The sequence below is a fragment of the Anomalospiza imberbis genome, chromosome 10 (genome assembly GCF_031753505.1).
Source record: "Anomalospiza imberbis isolate Cuckoo-Finch-1a 21T00152 chromosome 10, ASM3175350v1, whole genome shotgun sequence".
Classification (NCBI taxonomy): domain Eukaryota; kingdom Metazoa; phylum Chordata; class Aves; order Passeriformes; family Viduidae; genus Anomalospiza; species Anomalospiza imberbis.
In genome coordinates, this window is record NC_089690.1 from 4128029 (window position 1) to 4155400 (window position 27372).

Genomic DNA, 27372 nt, shown 5'->3' on the forward strand with positions numbered 1-27372 from the left:
AATTAATAGTGAATAAAATAGTTTGTCAGAAGCAAATCTGAGGTATTCCCAAGAATCGCTTAGAAAAATTGTAAAATTTTTGTACTTCCTTTGCCCTCCAGCACCCAGCAAATATTCCATTCTCTTGCAATCCTTCACTAGGAATTTCATAGCACTTCCACACTGGCTGAGACAAACCATGTCTGTCCTCCTTTAAAAGGGTTTCCAAATCACTTTGTGCATAGGAATCATTGCTATTAAAGCACAAATTCACTGCCAGACTTTATTCAGCTACATTCAGAGTTGATTTGGAAGCGATTTCTGAGAGACATGAAGAAGGAAAGCATCCTCAGAGCACTGCTGCTTCAGTTTGTGGAGGCTTTTATGAGAGCACACATGGACCACACCTTCCATCAATACACACAGACAGAACCTGCAGCTGACAGCAGCCCAGGCTGTTCAGTTCCTCCCTCATCAGATCAGAATTTTATGTTATGTGCTGCTACTTCTGCTTAGGACATAAGTACAGATAGCACTGCTCAGAACTTTCTGCTAGATATGAAATCCCCAAAGAAATCCATGGCACTTAAACCCAGAGTTTATTAAAAACCCATCAAGTGCAGTGTCACGATACTTTGACTACAGAGTAATTCTTTTTAAAAATATCTTTGCAAGTTTTCCTAAAATATTTTCATTTGTTTCTTTCATTCTGCACTCATCACCACACTAAACAGCTCTTAGATAATCTTTTTTCCTCAGAGGAGGATGAGTATATGTGAAGTGATCTGTAAAATTTAAACTTTTCACTTTGGTACAACTCTGTGTAAAGATATGACCACTCTGACAGCTCTGAAGCCTCTTGGTACCCGCTGCATGGAAGAAGGCAGAGTATAAGCACTGGTCATCCACACTTATCTGAGGTCAAAATTCAGCTCTTTTCTTTCAATTATCACACAGATAATGACAAAGAAAAAAAATTTAGCCACAACTACAGCAAGCAGTAAATAACAATAGGTATCAGATTCCAGAAAGAACAAGGATGAAATTTACATTTATTTCACACTACAGCTGGCATTCCTAACTGCAGGAAATGAAAAAGCCCATGAAAGTGAAGAGCCAATTTGTGATTTCCTTCAGATGGAGCATCAGGGCTGGTGTTGATGAGAGGATCAGCTCCAGCAGAGCCATCCCTTTGCCTGCCAGTCCCTTGAGATCCCAGCAGACCCCTCCAATCACACAGCAATGCTCCATCCACATCTCATGTCTGAGCAGGAGCAGCTGGCTGTGCACAGGAGAATCTGTGAAGAACGAGTGACAAAAACCCTACAGAAGAGGCAGGAGAGCAAGGATTTCATTTTTATCCTTCACATTTCCTAAGGTAAATGTGGTTTAGCCTCTTGGTTTTCATTTTTCAGGGACGTCCTTAAGCCTAGTTCACAGCAGCCTTTATGGCTGAGTGCTCATTCATCAAGAGCAAAATCTCACATGCAAAGTTCTTGACAGAGTGGTGAGGTGCAAAGTTGAAAGAGAAGGAAAATAATTTTTCCCATCCCAGAAATCCTTTCAGAATTTCAGAAGCACTCTCAATCACAACAAGATGACCTTAGGAGTGGGATTCGCTTGTTGGTTGGGGGTTTTGTTTGTTTTTACAGAAGCTCAGAGAAAAAAAAAACACTCTAACATCATCATAACTGAGAATTAGGACTCTCTTGGAATGTGAAGACTTTGGGGGTTAAATCTTTCTTCTCAGAGAAATGGATCAGGGTTAGAGCCCACCCCCCTCTAAATCCTACCCTGAAAAGAAACATTTTATTACAGAAGTTTCACTGAAACTGGCGTGTTCCCACAAAATGTTTCAGTGGTGAGAAATAAAGAGTTCCCAAGTGTAAAGCACTGCCAAAGAATTCCCAATCATTTCTAGCCAGTGAGCAAGGAAATGTGTTGTTTTGCCATCAGTGGAGAAGGAAGCCCCTGTCCCAGTGGTGCTGTAAGGTCACGCTTCATCTTGTCCCCAGCAATTTTTGTGTGCACCAAAGTTCCAGGTACCTGGAATAATGTAGGGCCATTTTCTAATGCATTTCAGCAGCTTGTGTTGCAAATGCCTGTCTAAAAACAACAAACAAGGCTAAAGAACACAGGCAGAAAGCTACAGTGACCTCTTTTCTATCCTTTTACAGCAATCTCTCTTCCCTGCATATACACATACACACCCCTCCATGATGTATGAAGAGACTTTGGAAATAAATCTTTCCAAAATATTTGCTCTTCAAACCTACCTGCTTTTAAAAGAGAGGTGGGATCCAGGTTTCACCTCTGGCACTTAGCACGTGCCTCTTGCTCACATGTTGGGAAAGGCTGGGAAAGAGAAGCTCTTACTTTGCCTGAAATTGAGTGCAAAGTGATGCTCCCTGATCTGTCAGTACTCAAACTCTTTCTGGAGGACAAGCTAATCAACCCACACCAACTCCATCTTTTCCCTAAATTTCCTTTGCTATCCCCAGACAGGCCACACAACACCTGCTGTTATCCCAGCAAAGCCATGCTACCAGGGAGGAAAAGCACTTTATGTTACAAAGAACTTCTCCACTGGCTGCTCTCAAACAAAATCCAGCTGAGCAAAATAAATCCTGTTTTCTCACTGAAGAAGTCTTCATGTGCTCAAAACAATATTGAAGAACTCAAATGCTTCATACAGATTTTAATTAGTTCTATCTAGGCACACAGCAGTCTGAGAAGATGTAGTGTTATATATATAACCTCCTTACGTTTCACTATTTACATTGTGTTATTCTCTGGCTATTTCCCAACTTTATTCACTCACCCTAGAGATCAATTTAGGCACCAAAATAAAATATGATCTTATCTTTGCAGTGCACAGAAAAGCGAAACAAAATTTCTCACGGGAGCCAGGGGTTAAGGCACGGGACTGGGTGTCAGAGAAGTGGTGTTCTATTCTTGGCTCTACCACTCACTTGCTGTGGGAGCTTGTAGAGCAAGATACAGAGCAGGAATGGAGACTCCAGCCAAGAAATTTCTCCTCTGTAACTTTTCCTCTTTCATTATGCATGAGAGTGAGTTTTTCCAGCGTCCAAGCACACATCTGAAAGCTGGGGAAACACGACTCTACCAAAATACAGAACCAGCAGAGAAAGAAAATGAGTGAAAAACATCAATTACAGAGTTTTCTTGGGCACCTCTGAAGAACTGAAACAGATCTTCACTTACACGGTGAAGATAGAGAAGAAATTGAGCCCCAGGTCGAGCAGGCACTGCTCCAAGGACTGCACTGGACCTGCACATGGCCTGACTTGGGTCTGCTGTGCTGCTACTCCTTGGTCTATTTGCTGCTTCAGACAAGTTTTCTGAGACTTCTTCAGGCCAGGGGCGGAAGGGTTTGCTTTTGAGGTTTTTTGCAAAAATAGGAACCTACTCTTTGATTTTGAAATAGGCAATCTGGTTTTAAAAAGCAAAAATAGACTTTTTGGAGCAATTTTTGTTCAAAAGCCATAGCTAAGACTATATCCAGACCTGGAGTAACAAACTGCCTAAATTAAGAATTACAAACTCACAATTAACTCCTGCTGGAAGCAGTATTTCCTTCCCCAGGAACAGACCAGGCAATACTTCTTGCTTTAGGTAATAGCTGTGGTCTAATTCACAAATTTGAAACATTTCTAATCATTTTGGGAGACCTGAAGAAAAAGTAAACACAAAGGTCCTCACTTGGCATGGCTGGATCTTGTTCTACCATGCCAGATAATGACTGAAGGGAGAGATTTTTGCAACTACAGTGCTCTGTGTATAAAATATATCATGAAACTGATTTATCCTGTCCATATTTATTTTTAATCACAGAGAAAATCTGCCCACATTCAGCTTCAAGCTGTGTTCTAGATGTTCAGTGCACACTCAACTCATTTGCTGACAGTTTTACAGCTGGGTCTCAGACCCTTTAGGCTCACAGAAATAGAAAACTAATCCAGTCACAGAATATGCTTCAATATTAACCTAGTTCTTAAACTTTGTATAAGATATAAGGGAACAGTATATAGCTTGTTTTCACATTTTAAGAGTCATATGAAATCAAAATCTGACCAATAACCTCACAAAAGCAGCTGCTGTGAAGTGTCAATTCTCAAACACAGGTGACTCTGGTTCTATTATATAATAAAATATACTGTCTTGGCCAACAAGAAGAGAATTTCTTATTCAGTCAAAAAATGTCAAGTTTTCAGAAACTTTTGGTCTGAGAATCAAGCACACCTGGACTCCTTTAAGGAGTCCATAGGATATACCCACTCATAAGTGATTTATTAAAAATGTTAGCAGGAAATATTGGTCTCCTTAACTACAAACTGTTTCTTCCCTCTTCTTTTTTTTGATGTCAAACCTCTAGTATTTCTGATTTTTCAAGGCCTGTAACAAACTGTCCCAGGCAGTTGCTCAGGAAGGTGAATAAGCTTCTTGATACATGAGAAAAATCCTTCCAATTTCATACTTTAAAAATTTTTCTATATTTTAATTGCTGAAATATTATGTAACCACAGCCTTTAATCTTTAATCTAAGTGCAAGCCACACTTGATATATAACAATTATTCCTTAATAAAATGTAATTATAAAAAATTCAAGGCAGTCTCAGGGCAGGTGCAACTGAAACTGTTAATATACCTGAGGGATTTTTTCCACACTTACGTACATTAGGCACTATATAAAACATAGGATTTCTTGAGACATTATCAACAAAGGAGAATTTTTTTTTTAAACCTGCTTTTTACTGATTGCATTATCAAGTTCAATTTTATTAGCTTGAATCTTCTGGGGAGGATATGATTTTAATAATGCATAAAAGGTTGGCCTGGTAGTTGGCCGTTGGCTTTTACTGGCTACTTAATGTAATCAGTAATTACTGGAGCAGCTCCTATGCTGGCCAGTGCTTTAAGGTCACTGGAAAGCTCTGCTGGGTTGTACTTGGTGTACAAGAACATCCCTCTGCTGGTGGATGGCTGCACCCCATGGCAATGTTTTCATGTTGTCCTTGAAGCATTCCTTTAAGGAACACTGTCAGTACACATCCCTCTTGTCAAGCAGCAGCCCTGGCCCGTGATCTGCCTTTCTACCAAGAGCTCTCAATGAAATCTCCTTTGCCTTTCACATTTGGTTCCCAAATCTTCAACCAATGATGTACTTACCTCTTAATTGTTAGAAAGGGCTCATTAAAAATGCACAATTTACCTTGCACAAACTTAAGATGGAAAACACTCAAAGCCCTCACTATACTTTTTTTTTAAAAAAAGGGAAATAAACGTTGCAGGGTTTGCCTGTGATAAAGTAGACTTCCACCTTTTTAAATATTGTTCCTTCTTGCTTATTTTTTTCTTTTAGCTGAAAAATCCTGAACTATCTGAAACAGTTGGCCAGAACTTGCAGCTGAGAAACACACTTAAAACATGATGTGAACAGGCTTTATTACAAGACTAAGCTGAATTTTGAAGTGTAACATTGCCAAGCCAGTAAGTCACCTGTGGCTTCATGTATCACCTGCTTTGGTGGTAATACCAAGATAAACGTGGAAATAGAAGCAAAATGCTGGAAATATTCCAGAACTGCTGTATCCCTGAGCCTTTTCAGCTTGAGCTTTCTACTCACAAGATTTCCATGGAACGGACTGACAACTAAACCACTGTATTAATCACAGAGTCAGCAATTTGTGTTGAGGATCCTCACTGGATATAAACCACCTTTTTGTCCTGGTGCTGTAAGTTTGCTGCATTAAAAATGGCATTTCTGAGGGAAAAAATCCTTATGGAAAGTCCTCGTGATTGGAGAATGAAAAATCAACTTGGTAGAAAAATTAATGATATCAAAAATCTTATTAATGTGTAAATTTTTTTCTGGATTGCATAACAACTTTTGTACTGCCTAACACTACTTATAGAGTCTATACATTTATTTCTGGGAAATTGTTCACTGAAAGGTTCCTGTGATTTCACAAGGAAAATCAGGAGAGTCTACTGTCATTTTTCAGAATTTGCCATTTCCTTAGTTTCAAATTCATGGTGACTACTTTCTCTGAAAGCAATTAGAAAATGGACTTGTAAGTCATAGGAATAGAAAGCTATTAAATGCTTTGTAAATAATATTTTCATATTAAAAACACCAATAAAGAATCATTATCTTCAATTCCAACAGAAAAAAAAAGGGAAAAAAGGGGAAAAAAGGCTCCCTGAGAAGCATTTTAAATATTTTTTTCAGTATAGAACATCATGTTTTAGTGAGATGGTTGCCTGTTTTCTCAGGGAAATTTATTCATTTCATGTTCACTAAACAGCCTGCAGGTCGGTGGTGTGGAGCATCCTCATCTCCAGTTCTGGTCAACAAGGACTTTGGTTTTCCTGCATCTCACAACTCACAGGACAAGAGTTTCTTCTCAGAGCAAGATCAATTTGAATTGCAGATAAGAGCCAAAAGGATTTATTTTCCTAATATCAAATCAACTTAGCTCTTATTGCAAGTTTAAACCTGCTGCAAGACCAGCACAGGTGGAAACGAAACATATTGTCCTTTATGTCTAATGCAAGAACAGGGAATTTTAAACATCATTCTCATATACACATCAATAAACCTCTGCCTTTGGACAAGCCCTGTGATTGTCCAAGGAAAATTAATTTTGTTTTACTCATCAGCTAAGCTGCATTCTTATTATCAGAGGAAAAACCCAAACACAACAAACTGAGTAACAATCCACCTAATACTTCTATATCCTGCCTAGCTAAGTCCGTGGGTTTACCTTCTTGCTGTAAATAAAAACAATATAAAATAAACATTAATAGAGAAGAAAGCCACTATTCAAGACATCGGTGAGAACCCTCATTACCTGTAAGGCCACTACTGTAATCCCTGATAATTTCTTGGGAGCAGAATCAAAGGACTACAGCATGCAACTTCAATTTAAAAATCCAGCCAGAATAAATAGAGAAAACATGAAAACAGTGATTTTTCTGGCACTCCTTTTGAAAGGAAGAGTTAAATTAATACATGAAAAGATCCTATCAGCTCTGACTTGTCTGAGTTATTAATTGAACACCTTCTTGGAAACACAGAGATAAAGACGTGTACCTTAGAGAATAGGAGATAAGAGTGAAAGGAAAAGGGGAGAAATTAGCAGTTTTGCCAGCTCACTCCCTTTATTGTCAAGCTAAGGCTGCTCCAAGCTGCCTGGAGCAGAGCAATATGGAATGGTAACGAAAGTGTGGACTGGAGATGCAGAAGACAAAAACTTCAGGATTGTCCTTAAACGTACTTATCTTTAGACACAGAAGAGGCTGTAAAGGCAGCTGAAAGATATAAAGCTATTCTAAAACAAGACAAATATCTACTCCATGTGTTATAAGCAGTTCAAGCTGCTTCCTGTGATGAAAAACATGGGCTGTACGGTAGACATACTACAGCTAAGTACAATAGATCCCATGATACAGTTGTTTAAAGGAATATTAGAGTGATGAAAGAAGTGATGGAATTCTCTGCTCTTTAGGAGGCTCACAGCCGGCGAGGAAAAAGTTTAAGCGCGGTGATTTGGTAAATGTTGCTGATGCTGGGAGTTGGCGAGCTGGAGGACAGTTTTATGGCCGGGATCTCCGGAAACAATAGGGCTGGATGGCCCGGGCAGGGGAGAGCAGGAGAGCGCAGCATTTCCCATCCTCAGCCTCAAAGGGCGGCGGGATCCTTCCCAGCGTGCTGCTCAGAAGGGCACATCTGGAGGCAGAGCAGTCCTGGGACCAAACCGCCCTCACCACTTCATTTCAGTCCGTTTTCATCCTTCCTCCCTTGTTTGGTCCCCCACGGAGAGAAGTGAAGCGCCCAACTGTACAATTCAGATAATACCAAATACAGTAATAAGAAAAAACCTTATTAAAATACTAATTGCCGCGTTAAAATGTTTCCTATGAAATTATCAGAGCTGCCAATATCCCATCATTAATGTACAAAAGTCCGATTATCTTTTCAATAAAAACAGAGAAATTCCAGCCTTTAAACTCGTTATCGTGGCAAACCAGAATGCTGTGATAATGCACCAGAACTTCGGTTTGCAGCTGTAAAATTCCCAAAAGTCCTGTGACTTGGTTAGAACTTTGTTATAGATGATTACCTTCCTCACTCACACAACTCCCACGTTCGCTTTTGGGAAACAAAGTGTATATTCCACAAAAGCAAGCAGTAAATTTATTTAAATAAATGAGAAATATGGAAAGCAATTTATCCTGCAACACATTGCTGTGCACTGGAAAGCCCGACGTTTGCACATCCAGTTTCAAATCATACAATTGGATTTTTAGAGGCAAAAGTTAAATTTGATATCTGCAAATGCTGATCTCTGACATGGTTTTCAATGGGGTCAAACTGTCAAAATACTTTGCCAAGGTGAATCCTAAACACGATAGACAGGAAATAAAATTCTTTAATTTGTGCAAAGATATGTTTAAATTATTTCCTCAACCAAACATAAACAGCAAATTAGTAGTGTTTTGAGCAAACTTGAAAGGAAATAAATATCTAGTGTTAAACAACATTTCTTAAGAACTTCAGTTTATAGAATATACATTGAAAAATGCATTTTTAGATAGTTTTTACATAATAATGACAATTCATTTTAGTGCCTTCCCGTGAGGCTCAAATAATATTTTTAAATTTTTTCCTTTGAATTGGATTCCATAACAAGAATTATTTAAATTGCAAACGTTTCCATTTAATAGCAGTTTGTCTGTACTTTTTTTTAAAAAAGGGGGAAAAAAACCCACAAAAAACCCCAGAAACAACTAATTATTTGCACACAGTTTGACTTCAATTCCCCTCTTTGCACATTAAACTGTGTAATGCACCGAGTTCCACTCAAGTGTTTTACAAACGAATGGCTGTTGCCATCTACCGTTGGAAAAATAAGATCAACAGCAAGAGAGAACAGCACAAATAAGACGTGCAGAACAAAGGCTTCAGCAGCCTCAGAGGATCAGCTCTTCCTACTGAAATCTTTGAAATACAAAACTCAAGTGACCGAAGAGAGGTAGAAAAAAGTCCTTTCTATTCCTAAGCCATTGTCATTTTTAGGTGTGATCCAGCTGGGAAGTAAACACGAACCCAAACTTTGTCAACTTCATTCTGTACGGATCTGAGAGTTTGGGAGGCTTCAGCCAGCACTGCAGCTAGAGCTGAGTACACACAAACTTTAACAAATTAACTAATATAGCTTAATTTTAAAATACCATTAGGCCCAAGTTAGGAGCATGCCTCTGCAGCTGGAAAACTGTAAATGCAGGAGGTAAAAGCGTGCCCCAGGTGCCTGAGCACAGCCGTGCAACGCAGAGCTGTGCCTGGAAAATGGACCTGACCCGGTCCACGGGCAGGGCAGAGTCACCCAGCACAGCACCTGGAGCCACAGTGGCTCTCCCAGGCTCTCGTGCCAGAGGTTTAGCACTTCTGGGGCTGGATTTTCCAAACTTCTGCTGGATAAAACAACTTCCCAGCTTGGGTGTGTTGAGCTGAAAGCAGAGGAAAAAAAAAATCTGGGCAAAGAAAGGCACAAAAAGTTATTATATTCTTACACAATCTTTAGTTCATGGTTTTTAGTATTTACAAAGATTTGATTGTATGTCTTCACTTTGCCACTAAATTACTTAGGTATAAATAATTGAGATATATGCTTCTTCCATTCCTTTTCTTGATAAATATCCTTAGATACCACATCCAACCACATTTTGAAGGTACCCCTTGTTGAGGCAATGTAAAAACAGAATTAGGGTAGGGTTCTATTAATGTTTGCCAGACCTGTCGGAGGTTAAACAGCCTTTGAATTAAACTGCTCTTTACTCTTTGATAATTATTATTCTTTTTCCTTAAGACACTTTTTGTTGCCTCATAAGCAAGGTCAACTTGAACTGTTTTGTTAGACTCAATATCTCAGTACAACGTTAACTCTGCTCATGCTGTTCTTACAAACCCTGGGTGTGCTGTCACCTCTGCCAACAACTTTGGGAAGTGTTCAGTGGAAAAACTTCCTAAGTGAAAAACTCCAGTTTTTCTGTTGATCATTTCAAATACACGGCAAAGTGTGCTTTAAATTTGCACACAAAGTCACACCAACTTGTGAATTTATACTTGTCCATTTTTACAAGCCTCTTGCACCGATTTAAATCTTTCTTGGTTTGTCTGTTGTGCACTGACACATCGCATCCAACCCAAACAACCATGATCGTTTCTAAACTAATGCAAGAAAGCTAAAACCTGCACTGGGAATAGATTAATGAAAGCAATGTAAGATAAAATCCTGCTGCTTTCGTGTACGGGGAGTGAGAAAGGGGAGGACACTGGGAGGTGACTGAAAGCAGAGGAGTGGAGCAGAGCTCAGGACCGCGCCTGCCGCAGCACCACAGCTGGAATCAGCCCGGCTGAGACCTCATCCTGAGAAAAGAGCCTTGGAAATGCGCTGATGGGGGAGGTGTGTTCGTCCCCTCGGGGGCCCCAGGTCTGTCAGCTCCCAAAACGCCCTCAGAGCTGTTTGCACAGCACTGTAATGCTACCGCTCCTGCTGTCCCACCAGTTCTATGGGATCTCCTAGAGGATTTTTCATCCATGCTCGGCTGTTTTGTTTTTTTTTTCCTAGGCTCTCCACAGAAGAGGATCAGTTTTCCCACGGGGACAGAAAGCTCTGGGGTGTTCAGAAACAGCTCACCAGAAGATGACCATGCAAAAGGAAGGCAACCCCAGGCACACAGGAGTGCAGCGAGGCCACTTCATCCTGCTGGGAGGACACACAGGGCTGGCCACCTTGGGCCAGAGCACTGTCCCTGTACCCAGCCTGACAGAGCAAATGTCGTGTGACTGACCTCGAACGGCAACAACGCCCACCTTAAACAGACCTGAGCCGCCTGTCCTTCTGAGCTCAGCCTAAACATCTGCTACAGAGCCTCCTGACCACTCGGTGCTGATTCCTGGGCACTCCACAAGTCATCAGGATGCGCAGCCCTAAAGCCAAAGAACAGAAGGGCAGCCCGGGGTGCGAACCTCAGTAATGCCCTTTCATAACTGTACTGGGCGTAAGAGCGCCTCTTCTCCCAAACGTAAACAGGATTTTAAAAAGATTTTGAAATTAGACGAATCTGGAGATTTTAAGATGAGCACTTAGAACCTGGGGGAAGAAAATTGACGTAACGCCAGATGATAAAAGACGGAGCTGCTGCTGGGGCAGGTAATTACTGCTGGCTGCCAGCTGAATTTTTTTCCCCATCTGCTCTGAGGAGAGACATTGAATACAATTCCTTTGACACACTTGCAAATAGTTTAAAACACTTCAGGAGTGAAAGAGCTGAGAGCTTCTGTTTGCATTCCTAAAATGCCACATTAGCACATTTTTTTGGCCTGTTTCACTGCGGCAGGTAGGGCAGCTGGGCAGGCTGTTCAGAAGCAGTAGCAAGCTGTACCTACAGCTCCTCTCTGCAACAATGTCACGCTGAGTTTTCCTTGCTTCCATAAATAAATAGAAACAAAAGTAGACCACGTTCTGAGTTTCTCTGACGCGTGGATCTGAAGAGCACATACTTTTATATGACTACAGAAACCTGGCAGTTTCAGCTTATCACCCCTTTCAGAAGGGGCAGCTAAAAAATCATTTAAAATGCCACCAAACCAGGTATATTTAGAAGACAAGACTTTTTTTTTTTTTTTTCAGAGACAATTTTAAGTCGAGTAGATTTTTATTTAAAAACAATGTCCTAAGCACAAGAAATATCTTGGCTCTGCATGTTTAGTTGAGAGTCTGAAATGAAGTATTTGATGCTAAGTGAAAGCTGTTGCTTGGAAACAAGATAAAACACTGAAAACACAATTGTTTGAACTAAGAAAGAACATTACCATTAGCAAAGCCAGCACTAGTTTTAGCCGGGTCAAATTTATTAAGCAAAGTCAGATTCCAGTACCAGAAAGGCCCTGCATATCTTCAAGTGTGTGGAGTCGGCCGCTCCTGTTTCTGTTTATTCTGGCCGTGGAAGGTTTTTTTCAAACAGAATAAAAAATTAAGTACCCGAGTTCACGAAGTCCATCCTCTGCGCAAATTAAAAAACAGAAGGCCACAAGATGGCACTGGTCAAACGCTCAGGGTATTAACGGAGCGTTGGTAAATGAGCACTGATGATGCTACAAGCCCAGTTTGTAGGGCTATGTCTGCATCCCACACGTGTGCCCGCGTGTCTGGTGAGCCTTCTGTAAGTGGTTGGTGGCAGAAATACAAAAAAAAATTTAGCTGTGGTCAAAACTAACAGCAGAGGTTACTGAGCAGCCAATTCCTGTGATGGTGATGGCACAGGATGGGCCCTGGGCATTCTCCATCAGGCACAGTGCTGGGGCTCAGCACTCTGCAGGCAGCTTTGCCCTGGTGCTGTGCCCCTGGCACTAAGAAGGCAAGTCTGGTGCTGTGCCCCTGGCACTAAGGAGGCAGGCTTGGTGCTGTGTCCCTGGCACAAAGGAGGCAAGTCTGGTGCTGTGTCCCTGGCACAAAGGAGGCAGGTTTGGTGCTGTGCCTCTGGCACTAAAAAGGCAAGTCTGGTGCTGTGCCCCTGGCACACAGGAGGCAAGTTTGGTGCTGTGCCCCTGGCACTAAGGAGGCAGGTTTGGTGCTGTGTCCCTGGCACAAAGGAGGCAGGTTTGGTGCTGTGTCCCTGGCACTAAAAAGGCAAGTCTGGTGCTGTGTCCCTGGCACAAAGGAGGCAGGTTTGGTGCTGTGCCCCTGGCACTAAGGAGGCAGGTTTGGTGCTGTGCCCCTGGCACACAGGAGGCAGGTTTGGTGCTGTGTCCCTGGCACTAAGAAGGCAAGTCTGGTGCTGTGCCCCTGGCACAAAGGAGGCAAGTTCGGTGCTGTGCCCCTGGCACACACTGGAGAGTGTTTCTTCATGGCAGTGCCAAAGCCTGAGAGGAGGGAGAGGAATTGCTAAGGGAAGACAAGCCACAGCACCTTCTCCTCACAATCCTTGCTCCACACTGCAGCGAAGTATCTGTCCCCAGCTCCCCGCGCTATGTCTTTCACGTTTTCACAATTTCAGCTCCTTGCCGCCGAAATCGATGAGTAAAACCCAGCATTTCTTGGACCCGATGAATAAAATTCGGCATTCCTGAGCTTCCATCACCGCAGGGCTCTGCTAGATAGGATCTCGGCGGGGGCGGGCGCATCCCTCCCACCGCCCGCACTCCGAGGGGAGCGCACGGCAAATCTCGGCGGGGACCGACGCCTCGGGGGCTCCCTTCGGGGTCCCCGGCCGGCCCAGCAGAGCCGGGAGCCCCCTGGATACTCCGACCGCGGGGGGCCGGCCGGACCCTCCGGGGGATGGGGTTTGGGGGTGTCGGGGCGGCGCCCACCGCGCACCCCACGTCTCAGGGGGCGGCGGCTGCTCAGCGCCCAGCGGCGCCGCGCCCGTTTTGCTCTGCTGGGGTCCCCCGGCTGCCCAGGGTGGGCGCGCCGGCCCTCTGCTCCCGGCCGCCGCCGAGGCTGACAGAGACGAACTCTTCGCGGCGGCAGTGGCGCTGAGCCCGCCGACCGCGGCCTCCACGAGGGGCGACGGCGGGAGCATCCCCGGTTGCGGAGAAGGGACAGGGACCGCAGGGTGGGCCGGGGTGTGGATCCCCCTCGCTGGCTTTTTTTGAGGCCGGAACTCTTTTCCCCCACCCCCTTCCCCTGGGCCGCTTCCTTTGCCCGCTGAAAGTCAGCGAGTAAAACAGCGGGCGAGCGTGAGGGGCGCGGCCGCCATTAGGGTTAGTTGGCCACAGGGCCTGCCCACCCCGGCAAAGGCCGCAGAGCCCCGCGCTCGTCCTCTTATACCCGCGGCCACGCCCTCTGCGTCCCCATTGGTTAGAGGCGCGCCCTCCTCCGCTGCCATTGGCTACGGGGGGGCTATGGGGCGGGGCGCGGCTGGTGGCGGGAGTTTGGAACGCGCCGCGTGCTCGCGGGAGCGCGCCTGCAAGGGAGCGCGCCTGCAAGGGAGCGCGCCTGCAAGGGAGCGCGCCTGCAAGGGAGCGCGCCTGCCCTGGCCCGCGGCCACGGGTCGGGGTCCGGGAGACGCGGCCCGGGTCTAGGACAGGACCGGCGACCCGGACCTGGGGCTGGCAGCAGGATTTGGGGCTGGTGCCTGGGGTTTGGAAACCGGCGATTGCGGTTTGGGGGCGGGTACCGGGATTTGGGGGCGGGTACCGGCATTTGGGGGCGGGTACCGGCATTTGGGGGCTGGTGCCTGGGATTTGGGGGCTGGTGCCTGGGATTTGGGGGCGGGTACCGGGATTTGGGGGCTGGTGCCTGGGCTTTGGGGGCTGGTGCCTGGGATTTGGGGGCTGGTGCCTGGGATTTGGGGGCTGGTGCCAGGATTTGGGAGCTGGTATCCGGATTTGGAGACTGGTGCCTGGTGCTTGTGAGCTGAATTTAGGGGCCTGAGCCTGCGCTCGGGTTCATCCCGTCCCACATGAGGAATGATGGATCCCTGAAAGAGGAACCAGGCCAGTCCTGTCCCACCATTCCCCCAAAGCAGGGCTGTGCCAGCCCCACCATCTCCCTCCTCCGCCTCCCATGCTGTGCTGGATGATGGTTTTTATTCATCTCTGCCTGACCTCTCTTTGTGCAGGGCGGATGCTCCCCGCGGTGCTCCCCGCAGCATTCACCTCGGACCCCTCTGCTGCCTGGTGTTCCTCAGAGAGGCTTTTGTGTGTTTGCTTTTCCACCCTGAGATTTCCATGGAAAAGCAAGGCGTTTTGTAAGCACCAAGGAGTGTGAAATAATAGTGCAGAGCTCTTAGTTTTCCCAGCTTTATTTGTACATATGCTGTGCAGGATTGGTCTGGTAAAGAGCCTCTTAAAAAAAATATTTTATATCTATTCAGAAAGATGTATTCACTGATGAAGAAGGAATACATTGTTGTGGATGTTATGATTTTTACTGGTGTGCTACAGACACAAGCTTCTCCCTGCTCGCTCCCAGGTAGCTGTAATCTTGGATTCTTTTCCAGGAAAAGGAAAATCTGGTATTTGACAAGGAAAATCTGTTATAAAAATACGTCTATTTTAGAAACATTTTCTGTGCACTGTGTTAAACTCAGCCTCCCTGTACTCTGTCACAGTAATCTGCATGGGCTGGACGTCACCGAGGCAAGCAAGGAGCCTTCTGTCCAAACTGAAATCTTCCTAGCAGAAACTGACTTTCACCTCAACACCTGGGCCCATGTATTCAGCTTAATTCCAGGGGAGAAGCTGCCAGAAAATACAAGAAAGGACTCGAGTGGAAGTCCTTATGCCAACATGATGATGATTCATTCATGATAGATTTGGAGCAGAATTTGCCAGTCCTTGGCAGCTCTGTGCCAAAATCAGGAGGGTGAAAGAGGCTTTTGGGACAATTAAACCCTTGATTCTGAGCCATAATGTCACGGAAGGTGGAAAGCTTTTTCCACATTGCTGGGATTCTTAGTCATCCCTTCCTTAAGCCTGAGGCACACATAACATCATTTTTGTTTAATGCCTTGTACAAGCAGCTACTCAGCTCCTGTGACTTGTGAAGTGCCACTTTCAGAATCCACGTTACATGATCTGAGAGCTCACAGCTGTCCAGGTCAAACTGGAAAATAGCAGGGGGAAAGCAGCAGCCTCCAGGGATTGGTGTCACCGATTGTCACTGTGGGTGACACCGTGACCGGAGTCTGTCACACAGCCTGTGCTGAGACCTGGAGACAGAGTGGGAGCACAGCTGGACTGACACACAGAGCTGGCACGGCCGCCTGCTCAGGGGAGGGCTCTGCCATTTCTTCCCCACAGCCTCCCATTTCCCCAGGACATGACAATCCCACGCTTTTCTGGATAAGTGCAGGAATCAAACAGAATGCAGCAGTATTGGACAAGCACTTTTCCACCCCAGTCTCCATGGCAACATCAGCATCTCTGGCATCTTACCAACATCTGTGGTTAAGGTATATTGGGGATGTCCCAGGTAAAGGACATTGGAAATGTGTACACTTTAATTATGTGTTTTGTTTTGAAAAAAATGCTGGGAATGCATTGCACCTGTTCACAATCCAGGCAACTTCAGCTCCTTGGAGAAGGTTTTAGGATGTATCTTTCCACCAGCTGGAGTTTGGCTCATATTAACCTCTGCAAAAAGTGGCAAAGCCACATTCCCCTCTGTAGCTTCTCCTGTTATTTCAGCTCCTGGTGCACTAGAAAAACCAGGAAGGTTAGTCATTTCCCCGTTCTCCAGATCCAGCTCTGGCGAGAGGCCTGCGGAGCAGACACTGCCCGGTGTCACACGCTCTGTGTCCAGCTCCCAGCTCTCCCCTCCGCTGGATCATCACTGCCCTGCCCTGCCAGCAGTGCCAAACATTCCCTTCTCCTTGAAATTTCTGGTTCCCACCCGTGCTGCCGCTCCTGGTGTGCGTGGAGAGCACCTGGCCCACCTGGAGAGACCCGCACTGGGGGTGACCCGCGGGCGCTGCGGGGGGACAGGGGGCCGGGGAGGCTGCGGCTCCCGGGGGCGTTTGGCGGCGTCCGTGGGGTGCAGGTCCCGGCTGAGCGCGGGGCTCCGGGCGCGGAGGCTGCGGAGGGGACAGCGGGGACGGACAGGTGGGACAGCGGGGATGGACAGGTGGGACAGCGGGGATGGATAGGTTGGGACAGCGGGGATGGACAGGGTGGGACAACGGGGATGGACAGGGTGGGACAGCGGGGATGGACAGGTGGGACAGCGGGGATGAACAGGGTGGGACAGCGGGGACGGACAGGTGGGACAGCGGGGACGGACAGGGTGGGACAGCGGGGATGGACAGGGTGGGACAGCGGGGATAGACAGGTGGGACAGCGGGGACGGACAGAGTGGGACAGCGGGGACGGACAGGTGGGACAGCGGGGACGGACAGGGTGGAACAGCGGGGACGGACAGAGTGGGACAGCGGGGATGGACAGGGTGGGACAGCGGGGATGGACAGGGTGGGACAGCGGGGACGGACAGGGTGGAACAGCGGGGACGGACAGAGTGGGACAGCGGGGATGGACAGGGTGGGACAGCGGGGACGGACAGGGTGGGACAGCGGGGACGGACAGGGTGGAACAGCGGGGATGGATAGGGTGGGACAGAGGGGACAGACAGGGTGGGACAGGAGGGACGGACAGGGTGGGACAGCGGGGATGGACAGGTGGGACAGCGGGGATGGACAGAGTGGGACAGCGGGGATGGACAGGGTGGGACAGCGGGGACGGACAGGGTGGGACAGCGGGGACGGACAGGGTGGAACAGCGGGGATGGATAGGGTGGGACAGAGGGGACAGACAGGGTGGGACAGGAGGGACGGACAGGGTGGGACAGCGGGGATGGACAGGTGGGACAGCGGGGATAGACAGGGTGGGACAGGAGGGACGGACAGGGTGGGACAGCGGGGATGGATAGGTTGGGACAGTGGGGATGGACAGGGTGGGACAGCGGGGATGGATAGGTTGGGACAGCGGGGATGGACAGGGTGGGACAGCGGGGACAGACAGGGTGGGACAGGAGGGACGGACAGGTGGGACAGCGGGGATGGACAGGTGGGACAGCGGGGATGGACAGGGTGGGACAGAGGGGACGGACAGGGTGGGACAGCGGGGATGGAGAGGGTGGAACAGCGGGGACGGACAGGTGGGACAGCGGGGATGGACAGGTGGGACAGCGGGGATGGACAGGGTGGGACAGCGGGGACAGACAGGGTAGGGCAGCGGGGTCAGACGGGCGGTAGAGCAGCATTAGGAGTGTCACAGGGAGAAATAGCATCAGCGGGGTTTCCGTAGTGTAGTGGTTATCACGTTCGCCTAACACGCGAAAGGTCCCCGGTTCGAAACCGGGCGGAAACACCAGCCACGGTGGCTTTTTTATTTTTTTCCCTTGCCTTCTGGACCGCAGCATTGCTCTCTGCTTCTCAACCTCCGTGCCACAGTTATTTTATTTAAAGCCGCGGCGTGGCCTGGCAAGAATATTAAACCCGCTTTATTCCGCAATTTCGCGAGCCGCCCCCGGCGCGGAGGCCGGAACTCGCGTCCCGGAAGCGGCGGCGGCGTCAGCGGGACATGGCGGCCTGAGCGCAGCGCTCAGCCCTCTCCCCTCCGCAGGTGCGCGGGGGCCGCGGCGCTCGGGCCGGGCCGGGCCGGGCTGGGGGCTCGGGTGGACGCGGGGGCCGCGGGGCCGGGCAAGGCGCGGAGGGCGCTGCGGGCGCTGTGGGCTCCGTCCCGTCCCGTCCCGTCCCGTCCGGCGGCGGGGCCGGGCCGGGGGCGCCGCGGGGTTGCGGGTCCCGCGCCCCGGGCCCGGGGCCGCGCCGGCACCGAGTGGGGACCGCTGCGGACCCCGGTGCCCGGAGCAGCCGCCCCGCGGACTGAGCGCTGGCCGGTCCGAGCCTCGGGCCGCTCCCCGGGGCCCGGGTGTGACACGGTGTGACAAGAACCGGCCTTAGCCGGGCTAATCCCGGGCGGGCCGGGAGCTCTGCCCGCGCCCCCGCGCTGGGACCGCAGCGGCCCGGGTCGAGCAGCAGCCGCCAGCTCGCCGTGCCTTGCTGCTGCCAGGCTGCCCCGAGTGAGCACGGGCGGGTCCGGACACTGACTGCTCTGTGATCGTTAACTCTGTTAAGGGGTAAAAAAGGTGAAAACTTGCATATAAATTGATTTTTTTTTTCTTTTGCTTTTGCAGATCAGAAAGTGTCTGCAGCGCGTTCTCAAAATGCAGTATTCCCATCACTGTGAGCACCTGCTGGAGAGGCTGAACAAGCAGCGAGAGGCCGGATTCCTCTGCGACTGCACCGTGGTCATCGGGGAATTCCAGTTCAAAGCACACAGGAATGTGCTTGCCTCCTTCAGCGAGTATTTCGGGGCCTTTTATAGAGATGCATCTGACAACAATGTTGTCTTGGATCAGACTCAAGTGAAAGCTGATGGATTCCAAAAGCTCCTGGAATTTATTTACACAGGAAACTTAAGCCTTGACAGGTAACGTGCTGTTAAAGGGGAATAGGGAAATAAACTTTGTGGTAAGGCAAAGCTGGATTTTTTGTAATAAGGTCTGGAGAAACAAATAGCAGTGGATGTGATGAATATTAACAACTTGAAGTTCATCTGTTTATTTGCTTTAAAATACCCCATGACATGTGAGTGCCAAAATAAAGGTGTGTTTTCTGATATTTCACTGATTGATAGTTTCAGTCTCCTGCTGTTTCTGTCTGCCTTTGGGGAGATGAAACATCCTGCATGATTACCGGGAGAGGGAAGGACAAGTTTGTGTCTGGGGTTGAATTACAGTAGTCCTTTTTTTCCAAAACACACAGGAACTGTGAATGTGGTAGAGACCTAAGTCTGAGGGATGGATGAGGATAGCCACGGTTTTAAGTCACATTTGTTAGAATTTGCATGATCTGTTACTTAAAATTTTATATTGCATTGCCCAAAAGGAGTCACAGAAAAAGTGTTTTCCCTCATTACTGCATTGATTGTGTGCCTGTTTTGCTGCTTCACATACAGTGAGGATGCTTTTTTCTTTGCAGTGCCTTTTTCTCAGCAAAAGAGATTTATCTCTCATGAAGGAGGTGTGGCTATTTAGAAGTACCAAGTCCAGGATTTTTACTTCTTTCTCAATGTCTGATGTCAAATGCAGGCTTAGAAACTTTTCGTTTCTGAAGTGTGTAAACTCACACTCAGTCATTTAAGTACACAGATGCAGGGTGGATTTTTTAATTAGCTACAGGCATTAACAGCAGCAGAGCTGAAGTTAGTGATTGGTGCTTTGCCAGTTACATATGAGCAGAACTGGGCAGGGTTCATGGTGTCCAGCTGGGACTGCAGCAGGAGAGTTTCTGGATTTTCTGAGCAGGTGGATCTCTGGAGGAGGAGGAAGGTGAAAGTACCAAGGAAGGTGAAAATACCATTCTTGTCCAGAGAGAGCTGTTTGGCTGTAGGTGACACCTGTCATGTTGTCCTGTGACCCTTCAGGGGCTGATGGAGCTGCCTTCAAAGTCTGTTGTCCTCAGAGGTGGTGGGTGCATGAGTGACACCAGGAGGGTACTTTGAACCCAGCACTCACGTAGTACAAGGTACTGAAACAGTTGTACTCATATGGGGAGTAATTGTGGCAAGTTGTTTATTGTTAGAATGAGGTTGTTTACCATGAATCTCTCTTTAAAGTGCTGTAAGTCCATAAATGCACTCATGGTACATGTTGCCACCTTTTCCAGTTCATTTTTTCCATCAAGGCATGTGTGGCAGAAACTGAAAAATAGAGTGTAGTGGTTTAAATGAGGATTTCCTTGGTGTTACTGGTTTCTTTGTGCAGCTGATACAGAATTAGGACTGTTTGCAAATCGTTTTATAAAACAAGATTAATACTTGCCGTGGAAGTGCTGAGGTGAATGCACTGCTAGTGAATTACCTGAGACCTTGGCCAGAAGGTTTATGAAATGGTATTTTATGTATTTTATTTTCCAGTGTTTTATCCCTTTGTGCTGTTATTTCAGAGCTGTTTGGATCAACAAGCCCATGTCTGGCCTCAGCAGCTTACAAGTTGACTTTTAACTTAAAATTCTACAAGAGGCATGTAACTAAAATAAAATCCCCAGTTTGAGGGTCTGCAGACCCCACTAGACACAGACCTTCAGTTCAGGAATAATTGACATTTTAGAGCCTTGTCACAAGTGCACCGAGAAATTAAATGTTACTGTGTGTTTTCAAAGTTACATTTTCTGTCAGTATAAGTCTTCTGCAGCTCTGTGTCTGTTTGTGATACAGTTGATGTGGAACAAATGTTTACTTTGTCCAGAATGTTTCATCCAAGTCTTGTTTCCTTGCAGCTGGAATGTTAAAGAGATTCACCAGGCTGCTGACTATCTCAAAGTAGAAGAAGTGGTCACTAAATGCAAGATCAAGATGGAGGACTTTGCTTTTATTGCTAATCCCTCTTCCACAGAGACATCCAGTATCACTGGGAATGTTGAAATGAACCAGCAGACCTGCCTCCTGACTCTCCGAGATTACAACAGTCGGGAGGAGAAGGAAGATGCTGCTGCTGCAGAGCTGGTTCCACCACAGGCAAAGAAAGCAGCTTTAGAAAAGAAATCTCCTCAACCCAAAAAGCGAAAGAAGAATTTCAGCCCCCCCAAAAGCACGGAGAATAAATCCCTACAATATCAGAATGAGGTGGCTGAGAACACGTCCTTTGAGATGTTTTTAGATGCAAATAAGCTGGCCACCCACATAACAGAGCAGGCTGCCCAGGGGAGCGATAACTCGGAGCTGCAGCTGGCAGCGGTGGTGGAGAGCGAAACGCTGGCGGCACAGGATATCCTGGCCCAGACCATGGCAGCCAAACAGAAACGGGGAAAGCCTCAGCAGAGCTGTGCCCTGAAGGAGCACTGCATGTCCAACATAGCCAGTGACAAGAGCACTTACCAGCTGGAGAGCTCGGGGGAGGAGCTGGACCAGAAGTTCTCCAAAGCCAAGCCAGTGTGCAACACCTGTGGGAAGGTGTTCTCCGAAGCCAGCAGCCTCCGTCGGCACATGAGGATACACAAAGGGGTGAAGCCCTACGTGTGCCAGCTCTGTGGGAAGGCCTTCACCCAGTGCAATCAGTTGAAAACACATGTAAGAACTCACACAGGTAAGCCACTGGCCGTGTCTCATGGGCTGTGGAGGCCTGGGATCACACACAGCCTGCGAGTGCAGGACTGGAAAGATGCTGACTTCTTCCTCTTGAAATTTTGTCTGCTGTCACTGTGCATGCAGGGGTAGACCCAAATAATGTTAAATGTTTCAGCATTTTTCAGTACTAAATCATAGTTTCAATAGCTAGAGAGGACTCTATTGTTCTGAACATCTTGATTTCTGGGGAGACTTAGGAGAGCTGGCTGTCCTTCAGCTCTGTAGAGCGGTGGAGTGGCCAAAAACTACTGTCAGTAGAGCATGAAAAGCAAGCTGTACTTGATACAAGAATTTCTGTTGCTTTTCTTTTAAACTTCAAAACATAATATATGTTTGAGAACAAGAGTGGGGGAAAAATCCAGTCCTATATCTTGTCACATAGGGTCTTCAAAAAAGGTAGGAGGTTGTCTGAATTACTGCAACATTTAGGATTTTATTTCGTAGATGTGCAGCTGGAATGTGTGATGGCGTTATAATCTCTGCATTCAGTAACATTACCAGGAGCTTGTGTCATATCAAGCATCCAAGAGAAATCACTTAGGAGCACTTAGACATTTTAATCCAGCATGTATGACTTAAAATGCACAACTAATTGGGAAGATGCAGGGGAGAAGTCCTGTGCTTGTCTTTCCATATGTTCTGTATGTTGGAAAGCTCTGAGCAGAGGTCACAGTTTTTCCAGGAAGCTGTGAAAATGTAGGAAATGTTGAGGAACAGCTGCAGGAGAGCACCTTGCTCTTCCTGTGACCTAGGGAGAGAGTTTCAAACTCTGTCAGCCAGGGTCTAAGCAAAGATTCACACACGAGGTGGAGCTTGATTGCAGGATTCAGGAACGGTGCTGGTAGGAATGACAGCTGTACTTTGTACCTCTGAGGGTATTGTCCTGGGAACTTCTGCGAGAGAGGGGAGAGAATTCCATGGTGTTGGTTGCTCAATGGCATGCTAGATGTCTTTTACTTTTGAAGTTTTTATGTACCCTATTTACTCATGAGATTTGATTGTGCACTGCTCAGAGTGGCAGAGAAAGGTATTTTTTTACTTTCCAGGACTGCAGAATTGCACAAGCCCTTTGAGGAAACAATTCACCACTAAGAGGACATAGTCAGAGAAGTACCTGTAACATTCTGCAGCAGACACTAATGAGAAATTAGGGAACACTAGACTGTATGTTGAAGACCTGGTGCTATTGGACAAGCAAGAAAAAACAGATGATTTGTTCATTTTAAATATTCAGAATGCTGAACAGACATAACCAGCAAAGAGTCTGAAACTGAAGTGGCAGCATTCTTAAAGTAATGTGGAGAAGCTGGCACTATGAAAAAAAAATATTACTTTTTTTTTTTTACCCAAACATAATGTGATAAAAAATAGTCCTGTTATCCTCTGTGTTCTAGCATGTTCTACTTCAGTGGACTGATTACAGGATTTTCCAAGATGTTATTTGTAAGAAGTATTAGAACAGACACCTGAGCTTTGGTCAGGTCATGGATTGCAAAGCTTTCTTACGTAAATACAGAGAGCACGAGGGTGTTGTTTTTCACCAGGGGAGAAGCCATACAAGTGTGAACTATGTGAAAAAGGCTTTGCCCAGAAGTGCCAGCTGGTGTTCCACAGCCGGATGCACCATGGAGAGGAGAAGCCTTACAAATGTGATGTCTGCAACCTGCAGTTTGCAACCTCAAGCAACCTGAAGATCCATGCCAGGTAGGCACAAGTGAGATCCTGCACGTGCTTATCCTTAACAGATATTACTTAAACAGAAACATTTACTCCAGTGTGAGTAAGAGTTACACATGAACGTGATTTCTACTTCTTTTCTTGTGGGACTTCTCTCACAATGCCTAACAGAATAATTGTGTGGATGTACTTGCTCATTAAGGAGAAGATTTGTGCTGGATGAATGTACAGCCCGAGTCTGGTATCCTTCCTTTAAACTACTTGTAGCACCAGGGAGGAGAGAGTTCTGTGGTGGGAAGTGAGAGAAGTTCTGACTGCTGTCTGCATGGGCATTTTGGCAGGAGCAGGAATGATATTCCCATAGGAATATCCCACGTTAGGAATCATCATCTTACATTTCAGTACCCTAAAGTGCAAAGCATGCTGAGTTCCCATGGGCCAGGCCTGTGGTTCAGTTCAGCTGCCTGGGGAAGCAGGGCTGTGAGTTTTGCTCCCGGGACCGCGCGCTCACGCCACGCTCAGCTGTTGCCCGTTTGCTGTACCCCGAGCGGTGGCAGGAGGAGCAGGGCACGGAGCCCTCCCTGCGGCCGCCCCTCAGCCCCACGGGCCGTGTTGTTGCAGGAAGCACAGCGGGGAGAAGCCGTACGTGTGCGACCGCTGCGGGCAGCGCTTCGCGCAGGCCAGCACGCTGACGTACCACGTGCGGCGGCACACCGGGGAGAAGCCCTACGTCTGTGACAGCTGCGGCAAAGCCTTCGCCGTGTCCAGCTCGCTCATCACCCACTCCCGCAAGCACACAGGTACGGGGCGCTGCCGGCTCCTGGAGAGGGGCACGACCCGCAAATCCACCTCGGGATTGTCATCCAGCTCCTTCCTCATGGTGTTTTCCCTTGGATTCCAGTTTCGGGAGCACTTTGTCTCATTGGACATTAACTTTGTTTGATTTCGGTTTGTTCTCAATGTGTATTCTGGTTTACGTGTTGAAATAACAACGTGCTTGTGTTTCCTTTAGGAGAGAAGCCATATATCTGTGGCATTTGTGAAAAGAGTTTTATTTCCTCTGGAGAGCTCAATAAACATTTTCGGTCCCATACAGGTCAGTTCTCAGACAAGCTGCTTCCTGCACCATAAATTATAATCTACTTTTACTCTTTTGCCTTTAAAATACACTGTATTGGTCTGTACTTGAAAGTAGAACAGTTTCTTAATTTATGTATCTCTGGGTTAACATAATGTAAAGAAAATATTCATTAATTTTTTAAATTGCCTTTAGAGTAGTATCTGTGCCACAGTGTAGGTGTTGATGTATGATCGAGGCTTTACTTAAAATGTTTTGGTCCTCTTGCTTTGTTTTAAACTATTATTCTGGAAATGATTTTATTCTAATAGAGACACAGACAAAATAAGAGTTACAAAGTTGTATTTCAAAACAGAACATTGAAATCTATTATCCTATGTCTCTGATTGTATTTTTTTTTCAACATCAAGTTTATTCTCACTGCCAAAACAATTTTTTTCAGGTGAAAGACCATTTATCTGTGAAATGTGTGGAAATTCCTACACAGATATAAAAAATCTTAAGAAGCACAAAACAAAAGTTCACACAGGTGAGTTTGTTATGCAAAGAAAGGTTAAGAATCCACATCTGCTCTTTTGCCTTCCACGCTGAATAAATATTTTTGCTCATCCAAGGCTAACATTAGAAAACAAAGGAATTTTGGATAGTAGTTGTTTTTAGGGCCAAAAGCATCTGTATCCAGCCTTGTTCAGGACTGGCTCCATAGTCCTTGTCCTCTGTCCATCCTTGTGTATTGACCACAAATGCCTTGCCTCTGTCACACTGAAGAGGGAATAAATGGTGTCTGTGTACATCTGGACACAGGGAGAGGGTGAGAAAATGAGCCATGTGCAGAGACATGTGGAATTTAGGAAAGCCCCAGTGCAGCAGGAATCCAGTGGTGAGGGCAGGGCAGCACTGAGTGTGGAGAGGGCCTGGCAGAGCTGGAGAGGTGATCTGGGAGAGCTGCCAAGGCAGGCTAGCTCTCATGGAGAGACAGCAGGCAGCCAGGAGTGCCTCGGCACTGGAATAACAAACTTTGAAGCATATTTTGGTAGAGGAAGGGTCAGATATCTCTGATGTGGCTTAGTCACAGAACCATCCAAGAGCAGTGGCTGGCTGCATTCCAGCAGGAAGGCAGCAAGGAGCACACTAACAGGGTTTCAATTAAAAATAAAAAGTAATTTTTGAAGTGAGTGGATAAAATCTGTAATGTGTCTGGCTGTAGTGGAGTTAAGAAATGTCTTCCAAAGAAGTTTACAGACTTCATACTTTGTACACTGCTGTTTCAGTTAAACCAGGATGCCTGGATGTGGCTCTGGTTCTGAGACTTTCTGGGGTGGAAAATCTGAAGGAAACTTCCATGATTACATTTTTTCCAAAGATCCTTTGTACACTGCGATGTTAAGGGTTTGTTATCTTCTGTACTAAGCCAAGCAGAGATCAGGTTGGAATGCATCATCCTTCCAGTTGTCACACTACAAGCAGCAGCAGATGTGATTCTCAGTGCTTACACTGTTCTTACAGCAGGCCTGGCTTTGCAGCACATGGAAGCAACAATATCCCAGCTGCCCAGGCAGCCTGTGACACACCAGGTGTAGGCTCTGACAGTCATTGGAAAGAGAATTTACAGAATCTGTGCACAAGCTGTTGAACATTTCTTTCTGGGTTTTTTTTTTTGTTGTTGTTGTTTCCACAGGACCTGAAACCTCCCCTGATTCTACTGCACTTGATAATTCTTTCAACGAACAAGAATCCATTCAGAGTCAGAAAAGTCCTTTATCAGAGTCCATAGATGTGAAACCCTCTGAGATGTCTTTAGCACTCCCTCTCCCCATTGGGACTGAAGACCACCAGATGCTGCTCCCCGTGACAGGGAGCCAGTCCCCCTCATCAGAAACACTACTGAGATCTGCTGTGACCGGATATTCAGAACCTCAGTTTATTTTCCTGCAGCAGTTGTACTGACAGAGCAGTGCAGAGCCATCCAGGCAGTTTGGTAGTGAACTTGGAAGTGTTAGGTAAGATGAACACAATCAAACAACCAGTCGTGCTCTCAGAGTTGGACGTGTTCTTTGTTTTCCTCTGTGTAAAGACACCTGTAAGGCATTTCCATTGTGCAGTGCTGGGTTGTGCTAATCTACAATCAAATTTCTAATTGTGATTAACACTGATTTCCAGGAGATGATTCCGGCAACACACCTGCCTTAAGAATTCTCTGTTACATGTGTTAATGTGCTTTGGAGTTCTCTTCCCATGTTCCTGCTGATTTGATGTGTCACAGTGTCATTTGAGAACAGATATTTTAAGCCATAGTTGATAGTTTAGGAAGATTAGCCCAGAGGCATGGGGAGAAATCGTAATTTGGATGTAATAGTAAGCCTGCACGCAGGTCAGTGCTCTGCTGAGGTGCTTGCATAGATTTGCTGGCTGCCAGAAGTGCCATCTTCAGGTGGAGCCTGACCAGAGGGAAAGGTTTGGGTGTTATTTTCCTGACAAGAAAAGTAAAGGAGGGTTAATTTATGTCTGAAGTGTGGCAAGTGGGAGGGTCCTAATGGCATAGATACTCCTGGGTCTTCTTTCCAACAAATTGCCTTTCCTTGTTTGAAGTGAATCCAACATTGTTGTATCTTGTCTCAGATTTATTTTTCACATCCTTAAAACACCATGGGTTTGGCACAAATAGCAACAAAAGGAGAACTGGGACATGCATGTTGTAGATGAGGCAAAAAGATGCAGTGATTTAATTAGTGAGGCATGAATCAGAGCTTTAATTTTTTTTTTTTTTTTTTTGCTCTATTTCTGCTTCTTGTCCTGGACAGGAGGTACAAAAGAGGAGGTAAATCCCACTCTTCACTGTGAAAATAAGTGAACACTACATGAGGAGGCATTAAAGAATAGTACAACAAAGCAGACTGATATTCTTCCAGACAAGGTTTTGTTA

The 27372-nt window shown here is 46.6% G+C and overlaps 1 protein-coding gene and 1 non-coding gene across 2 annotated transcripts; both read left to right on the plus strand.

Moving 5' to 3' along the window:
* Positions 1-17802: 17802 nt before the first annotated feature.
* TRNAV-AAC (transfer RNA valine (anticodon AAC)) lies at positions 17803-17875 on the plus strand. Its single transcript has one exon. It is a non-coding gene; the product is annotated as a tRNA-Val (tRNA).
* A 792-nt stretch (positions 17876-18667) lies between these two features.
* Positions 18668-27145, plus strand: MYNN (myoneurin). The gene is made up of 7 exons (XM_068200246.1): positions 18668-18997; positions 20848-21653; positions 23239-23398; positions 23993-24171; positions 24384-24467; positions 24892-24978; positions 26128-27145. The coding sequence occupies exons 1-7, from the start codon at positions 18732-18734 to the stop codon at positions 26394-26396; spliced, it is 1851 nt and encodes a 616-aa protein (XP_068056347.1). The 5' UTR covers positions 18668-18731; the 3' UTR covers positions 26397-27145.
* The last annotated feature ends 227 nt before the right edge of the window (positions 27146-27372 follow it).